Genomic DNA, 24,982 nt, shown 5'->3' with positions numbered 1-24,982 from the left:
GAGATTTGTCAGCTACTTGTGCAGTGTCACAGCAACAACCTTGTTCTCAACATCAGTCAAACCAAAGAATTGATTGTAGACTTGAGAAAGGGTAAGATGAGGTAACACGCACAAGTCCTCATTGAGGGATCAGAAATGGGAAGAGTGAATAATTTAAAGTTCCCGGGTGTCAATGTCTCTGAGGATCTGTCCTGGACCCAACATACCAATGCAGCTACAAAGAAGGAAGGGTAGTGGCTATGTTCAGTAGGAGTTTGAGGAGATTAGGTCTGTCACCAAAGACATTTGCAAATTTCTACAGATGTACCATGGAGAGCATTTTAACTGGGTTCATCACCATCCAGTATGGGGGTGGGGGAGCTATTGCACAAGATCAAAATAAGCAGCAGAAAGTTGCAAACGCAGTCTCAGTCAGCTCCAACATGAACAATGGACTCCGTAGTATGCATGACATCTTCCAGGAGAGATGCCTCAAAAAGGTGGCATCCATCATAATGACCTGATGCACTATCAATTGCTCCAAAAGACTGGAAGTAGAGTAAATAATGAAAGGTTTTATTAACAACAAAATGGATCCACATCCATGCTGTATATCTCTCCTGGACAGTGGGAGGAGCAGTGACACAATCGCCTTTATTCAGGGGTCTGTGGGAGGAGCCACAGGAGCAGTCAGCAGAGGGATGTGTCCCGACATGTCCAGACAGATATGAATGGTTTACCACATGACCCGCAGGCCATGCCTTGTTCTCGTTGCTACCATCAGGAAGGAGGTACAGAAGCCTGCAGGCACACACTGAACAATTCAGAAATAGCTTCCTCCCCTCTGACATTGCTTTCAGAATGGCCATTGAACCATGAACATAACCTCACAACTGTTTTTATTTTTATTTTTGCTCTACTTGTTTAATGTAACTATTCAATTTATTTGTTAAGTTCCTCCTTCGTGTTCTGTGTGTTTTGCTCAAGATTACCAGCATTTGCATAAACTCTTGTGTTTACTTGTTCTCACTTGTTCTGTTATTGTGAACCTCCACCCTTGAGTGACAGATACATTCCTGTGGCTGCTAATTAATGAGTCCACCCTGCTCACACTGATCTATTCACTGGGACAGAGAGTGTTGTATCTACCACACTCCCGGCTATCAGACTGATGACTTGGTGCACCGGTCCTGACCAGGTATTTGGTCCTCTATTGGGCCACAACCCCACGATGCCCAACTTCACACAAGTGCAGTCAAATGCACAGAAAATGCAGGAGGAATTCAGCATCTATGGAGGGGAATAAGGAGTTGAAGTTTTGTGTTGTGACTTTCATCAGGACTCTTGCTTTTAGACGTTTTCAGGAAGAGAGTTTCATTTCCTTCTCCACTGTGGAGTCAGTGTGATGGTGAGATTATACGGAGTATAAAACCCAGAGCCCACAGTGACAGCTGACACTAGAAAGGGCGAGTTGTGCAGAGAATGGGTCTCGGCAACACGAGCAGCTGCCTGCCTCTTCTGGGTAAGTGTTCATTCTGCAATTTTTCTCTTTCTGTCCCTGGTCCACTCTTTTCAATGCCCTCTTCACTCCTCTCCTGCTTCCTCTCCTCCACCTCCCCTTTGTTTCCATTTTTCCTAGACTCTCCCTCCCCTTTTCTTCCCCTCCCCTCTCTGTTAACTTTCCTCCTCATATTCCTGTTGCTTGTCCATTCATTTCCATTTTCAAGACTACAGCAATACCCCCTTTTTTTCAGCAGTTTTGATGGAAAGATTGGGATTGGGGCAGAGAGAGTGGAGGCCAGTACTCAAAGGGCACGAGGTTCACATTATACTTATTTATTTATGTATGCATTTATTATTATTTGTTCTGGATTTGCACAGTTTATCATCTTTTGCACATCGGTTGTTTGTCTGTCTTTGTGTGTAGTGTTTCATTGATTCTATTGAGTTTCTTCGTATCTACTGTGAACGCCCACAAGAAAATTAATCTCTGGGTAGCATCGGTCTACTTTGATAATAAATTTACTTTGAACTTTGAAGACCAGAGCAAGGTCTCCAGGAAGAGGAGGGTGGTTGAAAATGGGAGACGGGGTCATTGGCGCGGGATGGGGAATTCTCACTACACGTGTAAAGGTGACTCCTTTCCATACAGGGTAGTGAGCACCTGGAGTGAGTTGTCAGAGAAAGTGGTCAAGGTGGTCAGAACTGCAACATTGAAGAGAGATTTTGATAGATACATGGGGGAGGGTGAAAGGGCTTGGAGGGTTCGGGGCCAGATGCAGACCATTGGAACTAGCAAGGAGGATGCTGTATTCAGCATGGACCAAGTGGACTGAAGGGCATGGTCCCTGCTATAAAAGTAAAGTTTTATAATCTTAAGATTGCTGGGGTCTTGGCAGAAACATTTCTATCCTTTTTAGCTACAGGCGAGTTCGCAGAACACTGGAGAATAGCTGGCACTTTGCCTTCTCTTCCGCATTGGTTGTTTGTCAAGTCTCTGTTCAAAGATCAAAGTAAATTGCATTTCCAGGAATGTATATGTCACCAAATACTACCCTGAGATTAATTTACTTGCAGGCATTCACGGTAGGACAAAGAAATACAATAGAATCAATGAAAAACAACACACCAAAATTGACAGCCAACTGTGAAAATACAAAAATAAATAAATAAATGAACTTTTAACAATGAATGCGTATTTTCACTGATTCTAATGTAGTTGCTGTACTAAAAATGCTTGAAGAATATGAATCTCTAGGTGGTATATGGTGACACGTACATACTTTAATACTAAATTTACTTTGAACTTTGGTGTTGTTCTGCCATTTCAGAAGGGCAATGAGAGAAATCAGGAAATTCCAGACTGGTGAACCTTATGTAAGTGGTAGTGAAACCACTAGAGAAAATGCTGAGGGACAGAGCAATTCACAACCGGAAAAGCATTGATATTAGGGATAGTCAGCATGGACTTGTGTAGGGAAGCCTTACAGACCTGATTGAGATTTCCAGGAGATCATGAAGATGACTGTTAAGGGTCAGGCTAGGGATCTTATATACATGGAGCTTAGAAAGGTTTTGACAAGGTCTGTCATGGTCAGCAGATCCAGAAGATTAAGGCACATTGGATCGATGAAGAGTTGATACATAAGAACATCAAAACGTAAGAAATAGGAGCAGGAGTAGGCTATCTGGCCCATCGAGTCTGCTCCACCATTCAATAAGATCATGGCTGATCTGGCCATGGACTCATCTTCATCTACCTGCCTTTTCTCCATCACCCTTAATTCCCCTTCTATGCAAAAATCTATCCAAACTTGTGTTAAATATATTTACTGAGGTAGTCTCCACTGCTTCACTGGTCAGAGAATTCCACAGATTCACCACCCTCTGGGAAAAGAAGTTTATCCTCATCTCTGTCCTAAATCTACTCCCTTGCATCTTGAGGTGACATCCCTTAGGTCTAGACCCATGTGTCAGTGGAAACAACTCTCCTGCCTCTATCTCATCTATCCCTTTCATACTTCTACATGTTTCTATAAGATCTCCTCTCATCCTTCTGAATTGCAGCAAGTATAGTCACGGGCAATTCGATTGGATGCAAAGTTGACTTGATCATTGAAGACAGAAGGTAGTGGTAGAGGGCTGGAGTTCTATGACTGGTGGTGTTCCACAGGGATCAATGCTTGGAGCTCAGTTGTTTGTGATATATAGAAGTGACTTTAATGAAAACATAGACGGGTGTGTTAGTAAGTTCTCAGATCATTCAAAAATATATTGGTGTTATTATGTATAGTATAAAAGATTGTCACAGCACAATATAAATCAAAGTTCAAAGTTCAAATCCAAACTAAATTTATTATCAATGTACATATATGTCACCATAAACAACCCTGTGATTTATGTTCTTTATGTTCTTCTTTGAGATCTCCTCTCATTCTTCTGAATTCCAGCGAGTACAGTCCCAGGTGACTCAGTCTCTCCTCATAGTCTAACCTCTTCATCTCTGGATCAACCTGGTGAACCTCTGAACCACCTCCAAAGCCAGTATATCCTTCCTCAAGTATGGAGACCAGAACTACACACAGTACTCCAGGTGCAGCCTCACCAGTACCCTGTACAGTTGCAGCGTAACCTCCCTGCTCTTAAATTCAATCCCTCTAGCAATGAAGGCCAATATTCCATTTGTCTTCTTGATAGCCTGCTGCATCTGTAAATTAACCTTTTGTGATTCTTGCACAAGCACTCCCAAGTCCCTCTGCACAGCAGTGTGCTGCAATATTTCACCATTTAATTGATAATCTGCTCTTTCTTTTTCCCTTCCAAAGTAGATGATCTCTCATTTACTAACATTGAACTCCATCTGCCAGACCCTTGCCCACTCACTTAATTGAATTGAAATGACTTTATTTCTCACGTCCTTCACATACATGAGGAGTAAAAATCCTACCATTACATCTCCATCTAACTGTACAATGTCTAAATAGCTAAATAACTTATCTATATTTCTCTGCAGACTCTCTGGAACTTCTGCACGATTTGATTTCCCACTCAATTTAGTATCATCAGCAAACTTAGATACATTGCACTCGGTCCCCTCTTCCAGATTGTTAATGTATATCGTGAACAGTTGCAGGCCCAGCACCAACCCTGCAGCACACCTGCGCATTAGTTCAGTTTAATTACTAGTTTAATTAATTCAGCAGAATACCAAGGGGCCTGTTCTGTGGCACTGTCCAGAAGTAAGTCCTGGGCCAGTTGAATGAGTCCAGAGTCCAGTAAAGATATTCTTTTCCCACCCCGTTGAGCATCTTCTCCTGGTTGAAGAGGGAGAGGAAATCAGTGGACCAACTTTCTGAGGATGTTGGACCAGATCTCAGACGACAGACATCACCCTGAAAGGACCCGACATGAATTCACAGTATTGTTGAGGGTGGATCACATGTGCCAGCACATGGCCCGGTGGGTGAATGATCTCTGGGCAAAGATGCTGCCATTGGTGCTGAGGGAGGAGACTAGACTCGAGCTTCTGAGGAAGTGAGAGTCACCAGACCCAGGTTCAGTATTGACCTCAGGTACTGTCTGTGGACTTCACAATGTTCTTCCTGGAAATGTTCCTCTGGGTGCTCCAGTTGCCTCTGACATCCCAAGGATATTCGGGGTTAATTCTCACTGGAGACTACCTCTTAATGTAGGTAAAGAGCAAGGTAACCAAAGGGGAGCTGATGGGCATCTGAGGGAGAATGTTGCCAGGAAACAGGGAAATAAGAAGGGAAACAGGACAGATGGGATTGCTCTGCTGGAGCTGGTGTGGGATGGATGGGCTGAATGGTTTTGGGTGCCACACAAGTCACTAACATGGGAATGACCACCCAGTGTCATGAGAGGGACATCCGCCCAGTCACCTGGTTTTCCCGAGTGCTTGCTTCCAGAATCGTTGGGGATCTCCAAAAAGTCATTACGTCCTGGAGACTGATCTTATTGAGAGCTGGTGGAGGAGAATGGTCAGTTCCACCAATGTTAGGGAGTATCTGAGCCAATGTTTGGAAGGTCGTCCCACAAACTGTGTGTGGATCCTGACTGGATTGATTCGGCGAGAACATTTCTGTTAAAGGTACAGGCCTAGTCTCCTATTCCCTCTGGATCCTTGACTGGGGACAGAGCAGGAAAATGGTCAGAGATGGAGAACCAGCTATAATTATCATACTGACAGCACAGGCTTGAAGGGTTGAATGGTCTCATCCTATCTTCTATGCTTCTATGTGCAGTGGAGGCTGTCATTGAGTATATCTTCATGATCTGGTGATGAAGCCTCCACCATTTCCTCACCGGTTAGAAGTGAAGCACAGCCCAAATTATCTGGGACCTTGCATATGAGTCTTAGTACGTTATGAGCTGCAGGTCTGTCAGTGGACTCTTCAAACCTCAGTACTTTTGTCCCGGGACAGGCTCATTCACAGCTCAAGTCTCAATCTGTGCCCCTGTCCAGAAATTCCACGCCAGACCTCAGCCTCTGGTCTGCCCCCTCACATCTGTGTGATTGGATGTGGTAGAGGTGGCTTTACTCTGAATGTGGCTCATGTTGTCTCTGCCCACAATATATTTATGGCACAATGTGAAGAGAGCTTCATTCTGTACTTACCCCATGATGTCCCTGCCTCAGATGTGCTTGTGGTACATTGCAGAGGGAGATTTACCATGTATTTAACCCATGATATCCCTGCTCAGGATATGTGTTACTCTGTATTTAACCCACATAGTCACTGCTCTGGAAGTATTCGATGGGATAGTGTTGAGCAGCGGCTCCTAACCCTTTTTTATGTCATGGAGCCTGACTTTTTACCGAGGGATCCATGGACCCCAGGTTGTGAACTCCTGGTACAGGGAGATAGTTAAATTGTATTTAACCCTCTCCTGCCCTGTGTCTCTACATTTGCTTTGTGACACGGAGTGGATGAGCAAATCCCCACCCTCAATTAGTTGGAGTTTCTGAGCAAACCCATTTGATCCTAGATCTGAGTAAATGTCAGGAATGAGTATTATTCCGACTCTAACAATTGCTGGGTGAGTGGAATGTGCTGCAGGGGTGCTGGTTCAAAGTTCAAAGTACATTTATTATCAAAGTATGTAGACATTATAGAACTTTGAGATTTATCTCACAACAGGCAGCCACGAAATAAAGAAACCCAAGAACAAAAACACAAAATGCTGGCAGAACTCAGCAGGCCAGACAACATCTATGGGAGGAGGTAGTGACGACGTTTCGGGCCGAAACCCTTCATCAAACCCAAGAACAAAGTACATATATATATATAAATAAATAAAAAGATGACTGTCTAATACTCAATGTGCAGAAAATAAAAACCACATCATGCTCATTAAAAAATAAAACAATAAAATAACCCAAAAAGAGAAGACAATGTGCAATGCAAAACAAACACCATACAGACAGTGACCACAAACTAATAGCGTTTCTGAACTGAAAGAGAGTCCCAGAGTCCAGCGCAGAGCTGAGTAAACGCTGTAGAGCAGCATTCAGAACCGGCTCATACCTCGCTTCAGGCCTGAGCTTTTCAATCTGTCCCGGTGCTGAAGTCTCCGTCCGAACAAGTTCTGCCATACGGTTACACAGACTTTGCCATCTTGATTCAGCCTGTAAATCTGCATCCGCACATCGTGTTCAATGGTGTTGATATGCTCTGGTGCCTGAACCCCGTGGCTTCGATTCGGCCTAATCACAACCTTTTACACTCTTCCACTCTCTTGTTGACGGGTCCGCCACATCGCCTCTCCTCAGTTCTGCCACATCGAGTTGCCTCCAATTCCAAAGGGAAGTTATAGACTATTACTAGAGGTGATTATTTTCCAGAATAAGTGTGGTTAACAATACTTAGTTGCTATCCTTGTTTCGTCACTAAGGTTCGCCAGTGCCATCTCAAACTGGAAGACACACAAAGGGACACTCAGATACACACATGGATGAAAGAAAAGTGGATGGTTATGTGGAAGGGAAGAGTTAAATAGTTCTTAGAATAAGTTAAAATGTCAGCACAACATCTTGGGCCGAAGGGCCTGTACTGTGCTATACAGTTCTTTATCAATGTCTAGCAATTCCTCGGTTGAGTTATCCTAGCATAAAAAGATTTTAAACTGTAAGGAGAGACTCAGAAACTCAGACAGCATCTTTGGAGGAAAGTAAAGAGTCGATGTTTCAAGCCAAGACTCTTTATCAGGACTGCCTTGGCCCAAAATGTAGAGTGTTTACTTCCTTCCATAGATGCTGCCTGACTTGTTGAGGACATCCAGCATCTTGAGTGTGTTGCTCAATATTTCCAGCATCTCTTTTGTTTAATCTTGAAAGAGTTAAGCCAAGAATATAAGAATTAGTGTCTGCAGTTTTCCTGATGATGAGTTTGTTTCCTCCAGCATCCCAAAATCGTGCAGGTTGGAGGTTGATTGGCCATTGTAATTGGCCCTGACTGTAGGTGTGTGATAGGACAGAGTATGGGTGATTGGGCAATAGTTGGGATTGGTCTGTGAGCCAGCTGAGATGCCTTCAACCCTGTGCAAAAATAAGAGCTTTAAAGCTGCTGAATCTAGATATCTTCCCAACCCTTGTGAAACTGCCGCTATGTCAGTAAATATTATTCATTGGCACACAGATAACAAACCACTTCTTCAAGTGAGGTTACTTGTAAAGGGGAACTATGTATTTTTAAACTGAATATCCTGTAAATATCTTATTTCATATTTTGAATACAAGCATGCAAGCAAATTGTATCCATGTACCCTCACTGATCTCCACCTCTTGTTAGACATTGGAGCATGAGGTAGTACGAAGCAGACAACGTGGCCTTGGAATTACTCTGTGGGATATTGGGACTGATGGGATTCCTCCGCAGTACTTGGGAGCACATCAGAAAGAAGCTGGTGTACAGCTTTACTAAAGTTACTGGCAAATCAGTTTACATTTTGATTTCGTATTGATCAATGCTTTACCACCTCACTGCCTGTAATTCACCACTAACTTCTCCAGCAGGAAGGAGAGAGCAGGCATTGCCACGGGAATGGCTTCCATGGCAACCACAATTTGGCGCTGCAGGGAGTAAATTGGGTTCTGACGGAATTTGGAAGCAAAATCTGGGATTTCTTTTCACTTGGAGAGTCATGGGTAAAGGGACTTAGTTACAAGAGATCCTGTCCAACAATCCCAAGCAAATTCAAAACCTGTATTCCACCGCTGTCAAAGCTGGTTCCAACAACCCTGGATACCTTCAAACCGCTAATTACACAACCTCTCCTTCCAACTCCAGCCCGGACCTTAACCAACAGCACATCCAGGCTGAGACTTTACATGCTGCTGCTAGAACCCCAGTCCCTCATCTTCCCCCTCCCTACCAACCACCACCATTCTCCAGCCCCGTGTCTCCTGGGTCCACGCGCTTCTGACTTCTTCCCTCTCCCGTCAGAATGCCTACTTTCTCCTTACTGCTACAGACATTTAGTGGTGTCTTACAGGCAATGAGTTGGAACAGTGAGGTGATAACTGAACACCCCAACTCTCCTCCCTCCTCAGATACTACCAAACTTCTTCCCTCTCTGATCCCAGTTCTCATCCGTACCGGGTCTTCTCAATTCTCTCTGACCTTCCCCTCTCTGAGGTGGAATGCCCTGCCCTCAGTAAGAGTCTCACCTTTGTCCCCCAGCACCCGCCATTCCCGCAATGATGCCGAGCTCTTCTTCCATTGCTTCCATCTCTGTCCCTACTTCCTTGGCAAGTAGGACCCAAAAATGCCAGCCTTTTCATCAGCTATGTAGAACAGTCCATGTCCCAAGCCTACGCCAGCATCAATCTCCAAATTCTTCTTACACTACATTGATGACTGCGTTGGTGCTGCACCTTGCACCCACTCTCAGGATGAGGCTTTTCATTCCAGAACAACTGAGATGTTCTCCTTCTTCAGAGAAAGGAACTTCCCTTCCTTCACCATTTACGCTGCCCACACCTTCATCTCTTCCATTTTGCACATATCTACCCTCACTCCATCCTCCTTCCGCTACACCAGGGTCAGGGTTCCTCTTGTCCTCACCTACCACCCCACTAGCCTCCACTTCCAGCAGATAATTCTCCATAACTTCTACCATCCCCAATGGAATCACACTATCAAGCACATCTTTCCCTCCCACCTCCCCCCCCAGTTTCTTCTTTCCACAGGGATTACTTCCTACCTGACTTCCTTGTCCACTCATCCCCCTCCGATGATCTCCCTCCTGGAACTTCTCCTTCTTAGTAGAACTAGTGTCACACCTTTCCCTCCACCTCCTCCCTCACTATTATTCAGAGCCGCAAACAGTCTTTCCAGGTGAGGTGATACTTCTCCTGAGAGTCTGCTGGGGTCATGTATTGTCTCCGGTGCTCCCGGTGTGGCCCGCGCGAGACCCGACATAGACTGGGAGAACTCTTCATCAAACACCTTTGATCCACTTGCCACAAAAAGGGATCTCCTGGTGGCCACCCAATTCAATTCTGGATTGCATTCCTGTTCCCATTCTGACATGTCAGTCCATGGTCTCCTCTACTGCCACGATGAGGCCACATTCAGGTTGGAAGAACAACATCTTATATTCCATCGGGGTAGCCTCCAACCTGATGGTGTGAACATCAACTTTTCAAACATCCGGTAATTGCAACCCCCCCTTCCTTCACCATTCCCTATTCCCCATTCCCTGTTTCCCTCTCTCTCCTTATCTCCTTACCTGCCCATAACCTCCCTCTGGTGCTCCTCCCCCTCCTTTTTCTTCCATGGTCTTCTGTCCTCTCCTATTATATTCCGTCTTCTGCAGTCCTTTATCTCTTTCACCAATCAACTTCTCAGCTCTTTACTTCACCTCCTCCCCTTCTCACGGTTTCATCTATCACCAGCCACCTTGCACTTCTTTCTCTCCTTCCCCCACCTTCTCCCCTTCCATTTTAATTCTGTTGAAGAATCTTGGCTCAAAACATTGACTGTACTCTTTTCCATAGATGCTGCCTGGCCTGCTGACTTCCTCCAGCATTTTGTGTATGTTGCTTGGATTTCCCGCAACTGCAGATTTTCTCGTGTTTTAATTACAAGGGAGCTCTGAATTCACCAAGGATGGTGAAGGCTGGATCATTAGGAATATTTAAGGTGCAAATAGATAAATATTTGCAAAATCAAGGCATTGAGTCCTTGGGAAATTGGGACAGAAGAATCAGAACCAGATTCATTATAACTGCCTTATATGACATGAAATTTGTTCTTTATGTGAGTAGTACTGAGCAGACATAAAATTACTATAAATTATAAAATAAATGCATGGTACAAAAAGAGGAACTAGTGAGGTAGTGTTCATGGGTTCTTGGACCATTCAGAAATCAGAAAATAGTAGAGAAGAAGCTGTTCCTAAATTGTTGAGTGTGCATCTTCACTTTTTCCCTAATAGTAGTACTGAGGAGGGGGTAGGTCCCAAAAGATGAATGCTGCCTTCTGAGGCATTGTCTTTTGTAGATGTCCTCAATGATGGGAGGGTGGTGCTTGTGATGGAACCGGCTGAGTCTGCAGCCTTCTGCTGACTCTTTTGATTCTGTATGTTGGAGCCTCCACACTGGGTGGTGATGCAACCAGTCGGACTACTCTCCTCCATAGAAATTTGCATACCAAATGTTGACATACCTTTGTTGACATACCAAATGTTGACATACCTTTGTTGACATACCAAATGTCCTCAAACTCCTATCAAAGTATAACGACTGATGTCCCTTCTTCATGACTGCATCAATGTATTGGGCCCAAGATATGTTGTGTTCATGTTGATGCCATGGAATTTGCTGGAAAGTCCAATGGTGTAACACTCCAATCATTGGAGGTCATCTTTTGGAGGGATGTGATGGAAAATAATTAGTTCCTTTGTTGACAGTGGAGAGAAAATTACACTTAAACTAGAAATCTTAAGCTCAAAGTAAATTTATTATCAAAGTAAGTACACATCACCATATACTACCTTGGAATTAATTTTCTTGCAGGCACTTACTAGAACATAAATAAATACAATAGAATTTATGAAACACTATAAATAAAGAATGACAAACAACCAATCTGCAAAATTGTTCAAACCATGCAAATAATAAAAAAAAATAAAAATATAATACAGAGAACATGAGATGTAGAGTTCCTGAAAGTGAGTCAATAGGTTGTGGAATCAGTTCATCATTTGAGGAGAGTGAAGTTATCCCTGGTAGTTTAGGAACCTGATGGTTGCTGGGTAATAACTGTTCCTGAACCTGGTGTTGTGGGACCTAAGGCTCCTGTATCTCACCATCCAGGACTTGCCTCTTCTTAATAGTCCCATCAACAAAGCAGTACAGAGCCTGAAGACCCACACTCAATGTTTTCCAAACAGCTGCCATCAGTCCTGTCATCAGATTTCTGAAATGTCCATGAACTTACGAATACTATCTCATAACACCTTGTTTGGGTGTTAGTTAATATTTATCACTTCAAAGTTCAAAGTAAATTTATTATCATAGTATATGTAAGTTACCATGTACTATCCTGAGATTTGTTTTATGAAAACATTTACAAAAAAATAAAGAAATACAGGAAAATTTACATAAAACTCTACATAAACAAAGACTGTCAAATGACCAATGTGTAAACGAGCACAAATTGGTTGTCACGCCACCAGTTTCAGGAAGTTATTACCCTATAACCATCAGCCTCCTGACCCAGTGTAGATAACTTCAACAGGTGATGTGGAGTCATGTGAGCTTTGGACACCAGTGTCAGAAGTCAACACCGGTGGCTGGATTTTGGTCTCTGAGAACAAAGCACTGACACTCCTGTGTTCAACGCCATCAATCCAAAGAACGGTTTTGCCCATCTCAGGAGGTGGGGCTATTAACCCTCTCCCCCTCCCATAGCTGTCATCAGCCCTGGCTATGTTCAGTATTGGGGTGTTGTTTTCCAGGAGAGAAGGAGTAAAAATGATGAAACAAATGTCTAACTGCTTCATTTTCTTTCTTCTAGTTATCTTGTGCTGTGGTTTGTTCCGAGACATTCTGTCCCAAAATCACAGCTGTCAACCGGGTCATCGATTTGATCCATCACTAAACAAATGTTTCGGTGAGTTTTAAATTCCCTCAGGTGACTGAGTTTGGTTGAGGTTTAAGTTGATGATACAGTCCAATTAATGGTGTCAATGAATGTACACTCAGTGCTCACTTTATTAGGTACACATGTACACCTGCTCATTAATGCAAATATCCAATCGACCAATCATGTGGCAGCGATTCAATGCACAATAGCATGCAGACATGGTCAAAGGTTTCAATTGTTGTTCAGACCAAATGTCAGGATGGGGTAAAAATGTGATGTAAGTGACCTTGGCTGTGGAATGATTGTTGGTGCCAGACGGGGTGGTTTGAGTATCTCAGAAACTGCTGATCTCCCGGGATTTTCACACACAAGACTCTAGAGCATGCAGTGAATGGCAGTTCTGTGAACGAAAACACCTTGTAATGAGAAAGTGTTATGTTTTGTAACTCTGAAATATAAAACTAATTAAAAGCAACAATACGAAGCCAGAACCAGGGATAGCTCATGTACGTTTAGTTTTATTTAAATGATCCAGAACACTTAATCAATGAATATATTTACAATATTACTCAAATATTTTTGAGGCATTAAATACATAACAGAAAGGCCAGACTGGTTCAAACTGACAGGAAGGTGACAGTGATTGAAATAATGATATGTTACATCAATGGTGTGCAGAAGGACATCTCTGAATGCACAATATATTGAACCTTTAAATGGATGACCTACAGCAGCAGAAGACCTCAATGAGTACCACTCCAGTAAATACAGAAATTCCAGTATGGATGATTGTGGTCTAAGCAGAGTTTTATAGACCTGCAACATTTCCTCATATCTCTTGAACACAAATTCTCAACTAATGAAGGCCAACACGCCATATACCTTTTTAACCAGTTGATTTAACGTGATGGTAGTGCTACCAATATTCAGGGAGTGTCTTTGGTGTGAAGATGGTATCGACATGTATCTGTCAAGCACATTGGTGGGTCTGGACTTGACCCATGGACCAGTGAGGACAGTGGGTGGCCTTCCATGAAGGGTATGTGTGAACCAAATGGTTTTGAAGACAGTCTGGCATTTTTTTAAAAGTGTGTTACTACAAAAGTCAACTTTAATGTTATTTATTTATTTCGAGATATAGAGTGGAACAGGCCCTTCTGGTCCAATGAGCCACACTGTAGCAACCCACCTATTTAACCCTAGCCTGATCACAGGACATTTTACAATAACCAATTAGCCTATTAGCCTACCAACCAGTACGGCTTTGGACACTGGGAGGAAACTGCAACACTTGGAGGAAATCCACACACTCCTGGGGAGAATGTACAAGCTCCTCCCAGACAGTATCGGAATTGATCTCTGAACTTTGAGCTGAACTTTGATCAGTGAGCTGAAATTGCATTGTGCTAACTGCTCTCTACCGTGGCACCCCGATGTGTTATTTTCTAAATTCCACCAACTGCAGTAGAATCCACTTGTAATGGAGAGCAAAATGTTTACGATTGTAAAGAATTTTCCATCTTTACACAGATATCAATGAATGTGAAACGTCTCCATGTGGATCTCGCAAAAAGTGTTGGAACACAATTGGTTCTTACAAGTGTCAATGCAAGGATGGGTACAATACAGTCAATCAGGACTGTGAAGGTGAGGACTTTAAGTAACTATGAAATCAAGAATTAAATTCAAGATCTGAATTATTAGTTGTGAATGTGTTAGAGACTGTGAATTAAACAAAATTGTGAGGGGTATATTGTAGTCAGAGTAAATGCAAACAGGCTTCTTCCACTGAGGATGGGAGGGACTACAAATAGAGGAACATGAGGGGAACTTCTTCACTCAGAGGGTTGTGAGAGTGTGGAACGAGCTGTCAGCACAAGGTGTGCATGCGAACCTCATTTCAACATTTAAGAGAAGTTTGGATAGGTACGTGGATAGTAGGGGTACAGAGGGTTATGGGGCTGGTGCAGGTCGATGGCAGTAGGCTGTTTAAATGGATCAGCACTGACTAGATGGGCTGATGGGCCTCCTTCTGTGCAGTACTTTTCTGTGACTCTACAGTTGAGAAGCAGTTAATGTGACACTATTGCATTTCGGGTTGTCAGAGTTTGGAGTTCAATTCCGGTGCCATCTGTAAGGACTTTGTACAGAAGTCAGGGCAGGGTAATGGAGATGAAATTTAACTCTGATAAGCGTGAGGGTGGAGATCTCAAACATTGGTTATATACCGTGTACGGTAGAACACTAGGGAATATTAAAGAACGAAGGGACCCTAATGTATAGTCGAAAGATCTCTGAAGTGTTTCTCTGTCTGTGCAGATATCGACGAATGTAATTCCTCTCCGTGTGCCCGTGAAGCAACTTGTCAGAACACAGATGGTTCATTCCAGTGCATCTGCAGCACCGGTTTTCAGTCGACTGAGAAGGCTGGCTCCAATGGAAGGAGGAGCTGTGAAGGTAATGACCATAAATAACCGTGACATAGAATAAAGGTCAAATTGGCAATCTTCAGGGTGGCCAAGGTCAAAGTCAGAGTTCAGTTTATTGTAATATGAACAAATAGATTTGTGCACTATTGCAATGTAAAACTCTCCAGATGGGTCAAATGACCTAATTCTGCTCCTATGTCTTTTGACCTTACAGTCTTACCACAGCACCATCACAGGCACATAGCATCAAAAAGCATCATTCACAAGAAAAACATACATTAAATACAGTGGATTCTGATTAATCAGGCCATCAGTTAATTGGGGCAGCTGGTTATTTGGGAGAACTCTGAAAAAATGAAAACTAATTGCAAACATTGCCAAGATTCTCTTCGGTTACATTGACAACATGCCACTTAATTGGGGCAGAAGATGATTGCCGAACAATTTCTAACTAGTGTCAATCACGCATATGTGTGTGTATATTAGATGTTATACTCTGCTGAGAGCAGAGTTTTTAAATACAATGTATTCTTGATAATTGGGACCCATCAGGACCAGTACATTTTGGCCTAATCAGTGGTTGTCCCAATTAGCCAAAGTTTCATGGAAATATTATAACTTATTAATAAGTCAAACTATCATTTAACTGAGTAACAAGTTACGTATTTAAATGAAATACAGACAAATTAGTACACTGCCAGTACTACTAGAGTACTATAAAACAGTGTATTAATTCTTAATAGTTATCAACAGAGGGATTAATCTGCTGTGTAGTTTTGATTGGTTGTAAATGAACAAAATCAGCTCAGATAGTGCAGATAATGGACTGCCATTAATTATTACTTTGGACAATTGCATCCTCCAGTTCTTCATTTTCATTGATAACATTCAAGATGATTGTCGATACCTTTGTAATTCCTTATTTGTTGAAGTAGTGAAATGGTTTCAGTTTCGCTCGTGGCCATTTCTGGTATCTTCAAGCCTGAACGGTTGAAACTCTGGTGAGCAAAACAGTCACAAATTTTCTTGCTGCTAATTTCTTGCCAGCTTTCAATGACTAAAGTCACTGCTTTTTGAACACAAACACATGTAACTGACGCTATTTAAAGGCTGATTGCTCTGAGCATAGACGAGAGTCTAATGGCCACACAACTGCATGTGCCTCAGACTAGTTAGAAACTGTTTGGAAAGGCTCCTGCACCAATTAAGTGACAGAGTTGTCCCAAATAATGAAGGGAAATGGGGCTATTTTCTAAATTTAGTTTTTGTTCTTTAAGAGTTGTTCCAAAAAATGGCTCCCCTAATTAACCGGTTTCTACCGTAGCGTCAGTTGTGTGTGTTTGTGTTCAAGAACCAGTGACTTTTTGTCACTGATAGTTGGCAAGAAATATATGGTAAGTCAAAGAGATTAGCGGTGTTGGAGCATTTCCTAAAGTTAAAGAATAATCTTGTGGCTGCTGCTTTGAGAGGAAATATTAAAGACGGGGTAAGGTAAACAAAATAGTGGGGGCTCTGATTATTAATGCTGAATAAAAGAGAGGACTAGAATATAAAAGCGAGAATGTAATGCTGAGGCTTGATAAGGCATTGCTCAGAATGTATTTGTGCCCCTTATCTAAGAAAAGATGTTCTGGCAATGGAGGGGGTCCAGAGAAAGTTCACGAGAATGATCCTAGGAATGACACTATTAACGTATGAGAAGCATTTGATGGTTTTAGGCCTGTAGTCACTTGAATTTTTTTTGGAGAGGGTGGTGAACCTGTGGAATTTATTGCCTCGGGATATGGGTCCAACAGAACCAGAAATTGGAATCAGGTTTATTTTCACTGACATATGTTGCGAAATTTGTTGCTTTGCTGAAGCTGTACAGTGCAATATATGAAATGTACTATAAATTAGTCAGAAATATATATTCGAAAATTAACTAAGTAGTAAATAAAGAGAGCAAAAATAGAGGTAGTATTCATGGATTCATTGTCTGTTCTGAATACTGATGGTGGAGGAGAAGATATTCCTAAAAAGTTGAGTATTTGTCTTCAGGCTTTTGTACCTCCTCCATGATTGGCAGTAAGGAAAAGAGGCCGTGTCCTGGGTGGCGGGTTCTTTAATGATGGATGCCACCTTTTTAATGCATCATGTACTCAAGATGTCCTAAATGATAGTGAGGCTAACACCCACAGGAACTGGCTGAGGTTACAACCCTCAGCATGTTTTTCTGTTGCTTTGCAGTGGCTCCTCCATTCTTGATGGTGATGCATTTAGTCAGAATGCTGCCGTTGTACATCTGTAGCAATTTGTTAGCTCCGTCCACCCATATTGACCGGGCAGATCCTTTGAAAAGAGGAAACCACCATCAACACAACCTTTAGGACCACATCCGAGCTGGCTGACAGTTTTAACTACCATGGTCATTACCGCTTAAGTCAAGAATCCTAAATTCCCACATCGATCAACATCATAATCAAAGTCAAAGTAAATTTATTATCAAAGTACATATATATCAGCATATACCACAATGAGATTCATTTACTTTCAGAAGTTATTGTCTTTGGTTTAAGAGCCTAATAGTTTTTCTTCTTCTTAAGCCCTTAGATCCAAATCTTTGTTTGTATTTAAAGTGGAGTTTAAGAGGTTCTTAATTAGTAAGGGTGCCAATGGTTACAGGTAGAAGGCGTGAGAATGGGGTTAAGAGGGATAATAAATCAGCTATAATGGAATGGCAGACTATACTCTGTGGGCTAAATGGCATAATTCTGCTCCTATATTTCATGGTCTTATGGTCTTAACTATTGCAAATGGTGAAATTTGATCTACAAATGGAGAGTGGAGAAGCTCAGAAGATCGGGCAGTAGCTGTGAGAGAGAAACTGGTTCAAGGAGCTGGAAAAAATGAGAAAGGGGGTTCACTGAAATGGTGGAGACCAGATTTGTGAAGAGGACACAATGCATCCAGTTAATAGATGAACGAGCATGGTTAGAAAGAAATAGAAATAAAAATGTAGGGTACAGTGTAGAGAATGCTGGAAATCTGAAACAAGGAATGATGCTGGAAGCACCCAGTGTTATGATTCTCACTCACAGATGCTGCTTGACCTGCTGAGTATTTCCAGTGCATATACAGGCAGGGACGAGGCAATGAAATAAAACTCGAATGTGACCAAACCTGGTCTTGGCGCAGTCACATTAAAGATCAATGGAGCAATGAGAGTCGTTCTTCCCTTTCCCACTCCAACCGCATGAAAAGCAGTGGCAGCAGAGAAAGTGGGGCCACTGCAGACCTTCCACATTGGTATCGACAGCCCCATGGGATGGAGAACAGGGTACCAAAAATCACAGCTTCCAGCAGACAACTCAACATTCAGTTCCTTGAGTCAATTCCTAAACTCCATTTCATAAAACATTGACAATCTTCCACAGATGTTTAGTGGTGGGTATATGAACTTGAGTCAATTTCAGCTATTACCGAACTCCATTTCATAGAACTGTTGACAAACATCTACAGATGTGTAGTGGAGAGTGGATTTACTAGCTACAGCACAGCCTGGTGTGGACACACCAATGCCCTTGAGCAGAAAATGTTACAAAAAATAGTGGATATAGACCAGGCCATTATGGGAAAAGCAGCATACATTATCAGTGATCACCACCAACCAGGACATGCTCTCTTCTCGCTGCTGCCATCAGTAAAAAGGTGAAGAGCCTCTGGACTCACATTACTAAGTTCAGGAACAGTTACTACCGCTAAACCATCAGGCTCTTGAACCAAAGGAAATAACTTCACAAAACTTCACTTGCATCATCGACATGTTCCCAGAACCAGTTTCAAAGACTCCTCATCTCATGTTGTCGATATTTATTGTTTATTTATTATTATTATCATTATTATTATTTCTGTTTATGTTAGCAGAGTTTGTTGTCTTCTGCACTCTGGGTGACTGCTCTAGTTGGGCATCTTTCATTGATTCTGTTATGGTTATTATTCGATAAACTCATTGATTATATCCACAAGAAGACAAATCTCAGGGTTATATATGAGACGGGTCAATATACAACCTAACCCCCAAAAAATAACGTTTTATGATTGTTTTTTGTACTATTCGATGTGGAAAACAACATATCAGAAGTTGGACCATTTTGACACACGGGAAAGTCTCCAAAAATGACAACAAAAAACAAGATGGCTGCCAGATGACAAACATCAAAATCTGACTGATAACCATCAAATTGCAAGTTTTTTTAAAACCTGATGTTTTAATTAATGCTCTTTTCACCAATATTTTTCAAATAACAGCAGTTCCTGGAATGAAAGTTGCATTTGTACTGACATCATGACGTCATCAATCATGTAATCAAGGGACAACTCTGGTATTAAGTACTGACATCATGACACACAATATGCTACCTTATGGCTTCTCAGATGCAGTTTTGTTCATCATCCTCTTCTATCACTGGCTCATTTGTCATATTGTCACAGTTTCCATCTTGGCCATGCCCACATGCACTGGTGCATTCCAGCCCATGCTTTTTGCAGGTACACTTTAGCGTATTGCACCCTCCCGAACAGTTGAAGTGAATCATCTGAATAAGTACCTCTGGAGCAGGCCTTTTGTCTGTCATCACTGGAATGAGTTTTTCCCCTTCTAACCTCCATCCCCACACAGACGGCTCCATTTCATCAGTACAGCCCATCCACTCGATAACCTGGTAGTAAGTCCACAGGGAGTGAAATTTACAGGCTGAGAAGGTTGGTAGCAGTCTTTCAGGCGTGACATTCTTGCAGAGCATATTGTATCTGATAGATCACAGGAAGTCATTCTGATTTCCATTGAACAACGCCACCATTGCCCTACAGCCATTGGTTTCCACAACATCCTGACTTTGCTTTGGTAAACAGAACGTTTTCAAACAGTCACTGATTCCCCTTTCTTTCTTGATGATTCTTTGGAATTCAGACTTCTTTCCAATCCCAAATACTCTGGACGTTGAGTCGCATCTGGTAAAGGCATGGTGAAACAATAGATCATTACAAGCTGCTTCTCCGAGTATCTGCTTAAGGACCTTGATATTATAGGCATTTGATTTTGCCTTGTCCGAGTGGAAATAGAGTTCAGTGTAGTTTGTTACCGCTACATGGTAGAGCAAGAGTACGAGGAGATCTGCGTCTTCTCCAATGAGGGTGGTAGATTTGAAAGCAGACATTGTGACAGCTGCTTTTGTGATCTCAACGTCGGTATCTCCTTCAGCTTGAATCACTTCGCAGCCTCTCTGTCGCAAATGTTCCATGATGAGCTGGATAATTACCTACTTGTTTGTCTCATTTGACAAGAAGTCCTCCTTTTCTCCAACAAATTTTGTCATTCCTGTAATGTTCACCTTGTTCACATTCAAATTTCCACTTTGATGCTAATGAGTACGGTCCTTTATGCTTGGCTCAACCCCATAACTGTCAGACACTACAGTGGCTCTGACATTGTGTTTGACAGTGAATGAGGCATAGTCATCTGCAATTGAACTGTAGGTGCACCCCTCCATCCATTTTAAGTGGTGCAGAAGTGATCCCCCATCTAGAATACAGTGATCTGTCACTGTGTGGGTGACACCATTGTCCGATTTGGAGGTGACATCATTCTTTATTGCTTCTGCCAGTTGTGGCTTATCCAGCTGGCGCTAGATGTTCTTTGCTTCAATCAAAGACATCGGATATGGACAAGGTTCATAGTTCACCACTTCGTCTAGCCGGAGATCACCTGTCTGTGACACAACTAGGAACCTCTGGAATAACAACGCTGGATCTATGGTACGGTCTTCAGCAAATTTGACTGCCCTGCTGGATGCTAGTGTCTTGACCTTCAAACTCCCCTTGTGCGAATACAAGAAAACTGAGTGTCTGTCCATCTTCCTAACTATGTCATTTCCTATTGCCAACAGGTCATGTACATTGACATCCTCAATTGCATAAACCCCTGTGATGATGTTGCACAATGATTTATCATCCAAAAATGGCGTGGAACAGTCCAGTTTTGCTGCGACTTTTTCAAGGTCAGCCTCATCTCTACTCACTCTGGAGGTGGACAACTCCTTATGTTGTTCACCTGTTGTGTAACTATTCATGGTCAGCTCTTGCATGGCAAGGTTGTAAGAGGATGACACAGTGGAAGACATAGTCCAGACTGTTCTCTGGTGCTCTTACATCCCACTTCCTCGCGTTAGGTCCCCTTGGCTTTTTAGTGAGCGCACTAGTGTCTGTTCTATCACAAGATCGGAGCCAAGGCCAGCCCAGTATTGGCTGCTGCATCAGACTACATGGAGTCCAGACTGGAACTTCTGATGAACCTCATGGTTGTCATCCTCCAATGCATGCATCTTCTGGAGATAGAGACGAGCTGACTTCAGATCATTCGGATGGCCAGCGGCCGTGAATATTGGCAAGGAAGCTGAGATGGCACTAAGATGCATCTCCCATGACCTCATTCAATCAGCCGCAACAAGTGCCCTGGCAATCTCGACCATGTGCTGGTAGTGGATCCACAGTGTGACGTCATGAAATAATAGTTCATAATTCTGGCAATAAAACATACCCTGCGGGTACTCCCATTTACATTTTATACCACAATTATGGCACTACCATTTTTAGAAACAGTGAAATATAGCAAAATAAGAAAGGAATGTGTCCGATTCTTTTCATTGGCAGCCATTTTTTTAACATCAGATTTTTTTACTTTCCCATGCCCCGTTTCTGTCCAACTTTTGATATGTTGTTCAGTATGTCTGAAAGTACAAGAAATGACCATACTGTTTTTGCAATTTTTTTTGGGGTAGGGGTATTTTGGCACTATATTGACAGCATTATATGGTGACATATCTGCACTTTGATAATAAAACTTACTTTATAATTTGAACTGATATTCTGCCTCAACCCTTAAGTTCCCTCCCCAAGAACCGTCTCTCAGTCCTTTGTTCCAGCAGAGTTCTGCTCTCTGTTTAAGTAACAAGGAGGTGAGTTATCCATTCAGACCCATGGATCACAGGGTAACAGGGAACGATCCATGAAATATTCTCAGATGGTCGTGGAGGTCAAATCATTTAGTCTATTTATAGCGCAAGTTGACAGATGAGATGATAGACTAGGAAGTGCATCAAAGGTTACAGGGCAGTGGGGTTGAGAGGGATAATAAATCAGCCATGATAGAATGGTGGAGCTGACTCGATGGGCCTATGCCTTATTCTCGTATGGCGTAAATACTGCAAATTGTGAAACTGGAGATCCCGAGCGAGAGAATGGAGAAGGTCAGAGGATCAGACAACATCTGTGAAGAGAAAAACTGGAAAAGTAAGAAAATGAGACAGGAAAGTGTATCCCTGACAGGGTGGGGAGACCGAGTTTGTAAAGGAGACACAATGCATTCAGGTAATGGATGAATGGCCACAATTAAAGAGAAAGTAAAATTAAAATGTAGGGTGCAGAGTCGAGCATGCTGGAAATCTGAAACCAGGGATGGTGCTGGAATCTCCCAGCATTCTGTTTCTCATTCACAGATGCTGCCTGACCTACTGAGTATTTCCAATGCTAACTTTCCAATGCAGATTCAGGGAGGGAGTGGGCAATAAACTGAAATTTAAATGTGACTAAACCTGGTCCTCCCACAGTCACATTAAAGAGGAGTGGAGCACTGAGAGTCCTCTTTCCTCCCCTGCTCCCGTCCAGTGAAAAGCAGCTCCAGTACAGAAGGTGAGGCTGCTGCCAACCTTCCACACTGTTATCAATAAGCTCATAGGGTGGAGAGCAGGGTGGCAACCATCCCCGATTCCAACAGGTGACCGACCATTTGGTTCCTTGAGTCAATTCCACCTGTTTGTTAATCCATTCAGCTGATTTTCTTTTTCAAACCATAAGGCCCCTTCCCGAGAATACTCACTCAATCCTTTGTTGCAGCGGTGGTCTTCTCTGGATTAACAACACAGTGCTGAGTTACTCCATCCCGACCCACAGAGCCCGGGTATAAAAGGGAGCAATCCATGTTTACTATTGAGAGAGATTTTCCCTGTTCACACAGATATCGATGAATGCAAGTCCTCACCTTGTCACGAACATGCAACTTGTATCAATGTAGTGGGAGCCTACCAATGCAACTGCAACACAGGGTTTCAGGCATTACCTGCGACCGCCAACCTCACGGCAGGGAAAGTTTGTAAAGGTAAGGACTTTGTCTCAGCATGAAAGTGGTAAATAAATCCCAACGGATTGTGAATATCAGTCCTCCACAATTCTCCTGCTGAGTCCTATAACTAAACAAGAAATTAATTGGCTCTGTACCATGCAAATTGCACAGCGGAGTTGTGGGGAGGTGGGGAAGTTATCATTGTTTTTTTCTGTTGTTTCTTTTGATAAATCTGATCATTAGTTCAAATGGGAAGGCAAAGGGACTGACTAGCAAATGGGAATAGCTCGTTGTGGTTGGCATGGATAAGATGGGCCAAGTGGTCTTTTTCTGTGTTGTATTATTCCATGACTCTATATTTCAGAGTTTGAGAAATGAATTCGTTGACCAGTCATGTTCTATTAGGAACTGGAGATGGAGTACTGCATTGTCCAGGGACAAGTGAGACTAATTGGCTGACATGGTGATTACTACTCCAGACTTGGTTCACAAACTTTCACACAGTCTAATGTCACCCTCTCAGAGGTGGTTCAGTGAGGGTCTGAATAATCCATGGGGACGCGGATGTGATCCTGAGAGGGAGGGGAAGAGTCTGTGATGGACAATGTAAAGATGAGAGCATCTTTGAGATTGCCATCTAAGATGATAACATTTCTCAGTTCTGTATGATTGTTGGAAGCTGCATCAATGCAATCATTGATGGACTGGAGAAAGGGTTGAGTGAGATGGTCTGGACAGGTTTGAAGTGAGAACTCCACCTCATGTCCCACCAAAGGTCAGGTATAGCTTGCCACATGTGAAATACCACAGCAACACCTTTGTCCCGAGAAAGTGAGACATGTGTAACAGGGAACAAACAATGTTTACGATTGTGAAGGATTTTGTCTGTTCACACAGATATTGACGAGTGTGAATCCTCGCCATGTGACAAACATGCAACTTGCAACAACACAGTGGGTTCGTACCAGTGCAACTGTGTTGCAGGGTTTCAGAAACCTACTGCAGGGAAGGTTTGTGAAGGTAAGGACATCCTACCTCCATGAAAATGGGGAATTTATATCAAGGCAGTTTTGGTGTCGTCAATCCTTCAGCATTATCCTGAAGATATTCTTGGAATTAAATAATAAACAGACAGTGCCTGCACTGTGTAAATCCCTCAGATAGGCTGTGGGTTTTGGAAAAATGATGAAATTATTTTTCTGTGGTTTTGAATATCTTAGACACTGTGACATGAATTTATTGAACAGGCAGATCCCTTGGAAGCAGGAGACCACACAACACATTGTTTAGGACCATGTCTGACCTGGTTGGCCTCTTTAGCTGGTGTGGTCATCATTATTCCTGTCATGTTTCCCTAATTCCCACTTGGGCAAAGTCATACTCACAGAACCTGTTCAGTGGAGCGGCTGGGCCAAACACTGGGATTGGGATGTGTCCAACTCCAGCCCAGGCTCAGTCACGTTAATGTTCAATAGAGCCACAGACACCCTGTACACCTCCTCATTGACCACTTCCCCCCTGCAACACAGAGCCAACAATAACGGCTCCAACAGAATCAGCATCAAATTCCAGTTGACTATCACTGACATATGTCATGAAATTTGTGCAGTACAGTCCAATATAAAGATATACTATAAGTTGGAGTCACAAATATATATTTGAAAATTAATTAAATGGTAAATATAGAGAGCAAAATTAGCGAGGAAATATTAATGGGTTCATTGTCTGTTCAGAAATCTGATGTTAGAGGAGAAGCTATTCCTAAAAGGTTGAATGTTTGTCTTCAGGCTTCTGTAACTCCT

At 42.6% G+C, this 24,982-nt stretch overlaps 1 protein-coding gene across 1 annotated transcript in view; it reads left to right on the top strand.

Annotated features, from left to right (window-relative positions):
* The first annotated feature begins 1,111 nt into the window (after positions 1-1,111).
* LOC132406383 (adhesion G protein-coupled receptor E1-like) overlaps positions 1,112-24,982 on the top strand; it is a 76,248-nt gene continuing 52,377 nt past the window's right edge. The window contains exons 1-6 of the mRNA XM_059991987.1: positions 1,112-1,501; positions 12,525-12,620; positions 14,124-14,240; positions 14,913-15,050; positions 23,076-23,216; positions 24,078-24,200. Of these exons, the coding sequence (XP_059847970.1) occupies positions 1,462-1,501; positions 12,525-12,620; positions 14,124-14,240; positions 14,913-15,050; positions 23,076-23,216; positions 24,078-24,200 (655 nt within the window). The 5' untranslated portion in view covers positions 1,112-1,461. The remainder of the gene's footprint in view (positions 1,502-12,524; positions 12,621-14,123; positions 14,241-14,912; positions 15,051-23,075; positions 23,217-24,077; positions 24,201-24,982) is intronic.

The sequence above is a fragment of the Hypanus sabinus genome, chromosome 16 (assembly GCF_030144855.1).
Source record: "Hypanus sabinus isolate sHypSab1 chromosome 16, sHypSab1.hap1, whole genome shotgun sequence".
Classification (NCBI taxonomy): Eukaryota; Metazoa; Chordata; class Chondrichthyes; order Myliobatiformes; family Dasyatidae; genus Hypanus; species Hypanus sabinus.
Note: the sequence above shows the minus strand (reverse complement) of the source record. Positions and strands in the feature narration are given on the sequence as shown.